Source organism: Pempheris klunzingeri, chromosome 10, assembly GCF_042242105.1.
Source record: "Pempheris klunzingeri isolate RE-2024b chromosome 10, fPemKlu1.hap1, whole genome shotgun sequence".
Lineage (NCBI taxonomy): Eukaryota > Metazoa > Chordata > Actinopteri > Acropomatiformes > Pempheridae > Pempheris > Pempheris klunzingeri.
Window position 1 is genome coordinate 26,508,355 of NC_092021.1, and position 1,325 is coordinate 26,509,679.

The 1,325-nt window shown below is 47.0% G+C and overlaps 1 protein-coding gene across 1 annotated transcript in view; it reads left to right on the forward strand.

Annotated features, from left to right (window-relative positions):
* The window catches only part of abcb6b (ATP binding cassette subfamily B member 6 (LAN blood group) b), a 27,422-nt gene extending 26,882 nt beyond the window's left edge, over positions 1–540 (forward strand). Inside the window, exon 20 of the mRNA XM_070838429.1 lies at positions 438–540. Within this exon, the coding sequence (XP_070694530.1) occupies positions 438–540 (103 nt within the window). The remainder of the gene's footprint in view (positions 1–437) is intronic.
* Positions 541–1,325: the final 785 nt, after the last annotated feature.

Here is a 1,325-nt window from a genome sequence, read left to right on the forward strand (position 1 = left end):
TCCCTCCGTCTGGCAGTCTAGACAGTAACAGACTTGTGGTTTTACTAATTCATAGTAAAGTTGCTCAAAGTCTGCAGGAGGATTTTAAACAGCTCAACTTTCTTTTTAAAGCTGCTCTGGTGTCACAAGACATTATGAGTGACCCACCTTCTCCCCCCCGCCCCGCCCCCGCCTGCTCCTCTTCTCCTTTGACCTCCTTCCTTTATCTTTAAAACACTTTTCCTTTCTGTTAACAGTGGACATTAAACAGGTGCTGGACTGGATGTTTGCTGCAGGTGTGATGGAGACATGTTGATCAAACAGCAGCAGGAGGAAACAGCTCACTCAGACCTGCTGACGCTCTGTAGATTATTAGAGGTTAGATCATTGTGTTAGTTTGTCTCTGGTCTCATTCCAGCTTCTCTTTCTTGTTCTTCTCATGACCCTCATCCGATCAGACACGAGGAGCTGCTGGTCCAGGGGGGTCTGTACGCAGCCATGTGGATGAAACAGCAGAAAAGTCTGGACACACAAGCAGAAACACGGACTCAGCACACCTGACGGAGACCTGGGTACTCTCATGAATCTGCACCTGAAGTAAAGTCTGGAGGAACTGAAATGGAGGAACATGCTTCAGCTGAGAAACATCAGAGCTTCTGCAGAAATGTTAAAGAGCGTGTGATTACTGTGACGCACCTGAGGAACTACAGCTGTAACACTCATGACCTGCAGCTGTTGTTGCAGCAGCTGTTTCTCTCATTGGCGACACGCTAATATTCCCAATCTGACAATAATCTCATGTTGATAGGGGTCATGTTAACAACAGATTCTGTTTGTTTAGTCAGCAGGACTCATGTGAAACACACCTTCTGTGGCTCAGACATCACTGTGCTGGGCTTTGGAGGAAGGAAGTTCTGCAGCAGTTCTTCTTCTGCACATTAATCAGAGTCTGCTCTTCTGAATTTAGACGGGGAAATTAGTAGAATATTAATTTTCATTAGTTGGGATCTTGTCTTTTTCGGAATAAAACCTGAATATTTCATGCATGCAAACGCAGTGATTGACTGTAGGGGAGAGCTTCCTCCACCTTCCTCCACCTTCCTCCACCTGTGGGTTTAAACTTTAAACTTCTCTGTTGCTGACAGGACTCCAGTCTGTAGAACCTGAGAGTGACTAAGTACAGCCTGTTTCACACATTAGTCTCTGCTGAGGCCAAACCTTTGCATGTGATTGTCACCCACAGGAGCAGCGCTGTACTCAGGGGGGGGCCTTCAGGAAGTGTCCAGGTGAGAGAGCCTGGCGGTGGTCAGATGCTCCTGAAGATACCATCTGAGCCACTAAAGCCG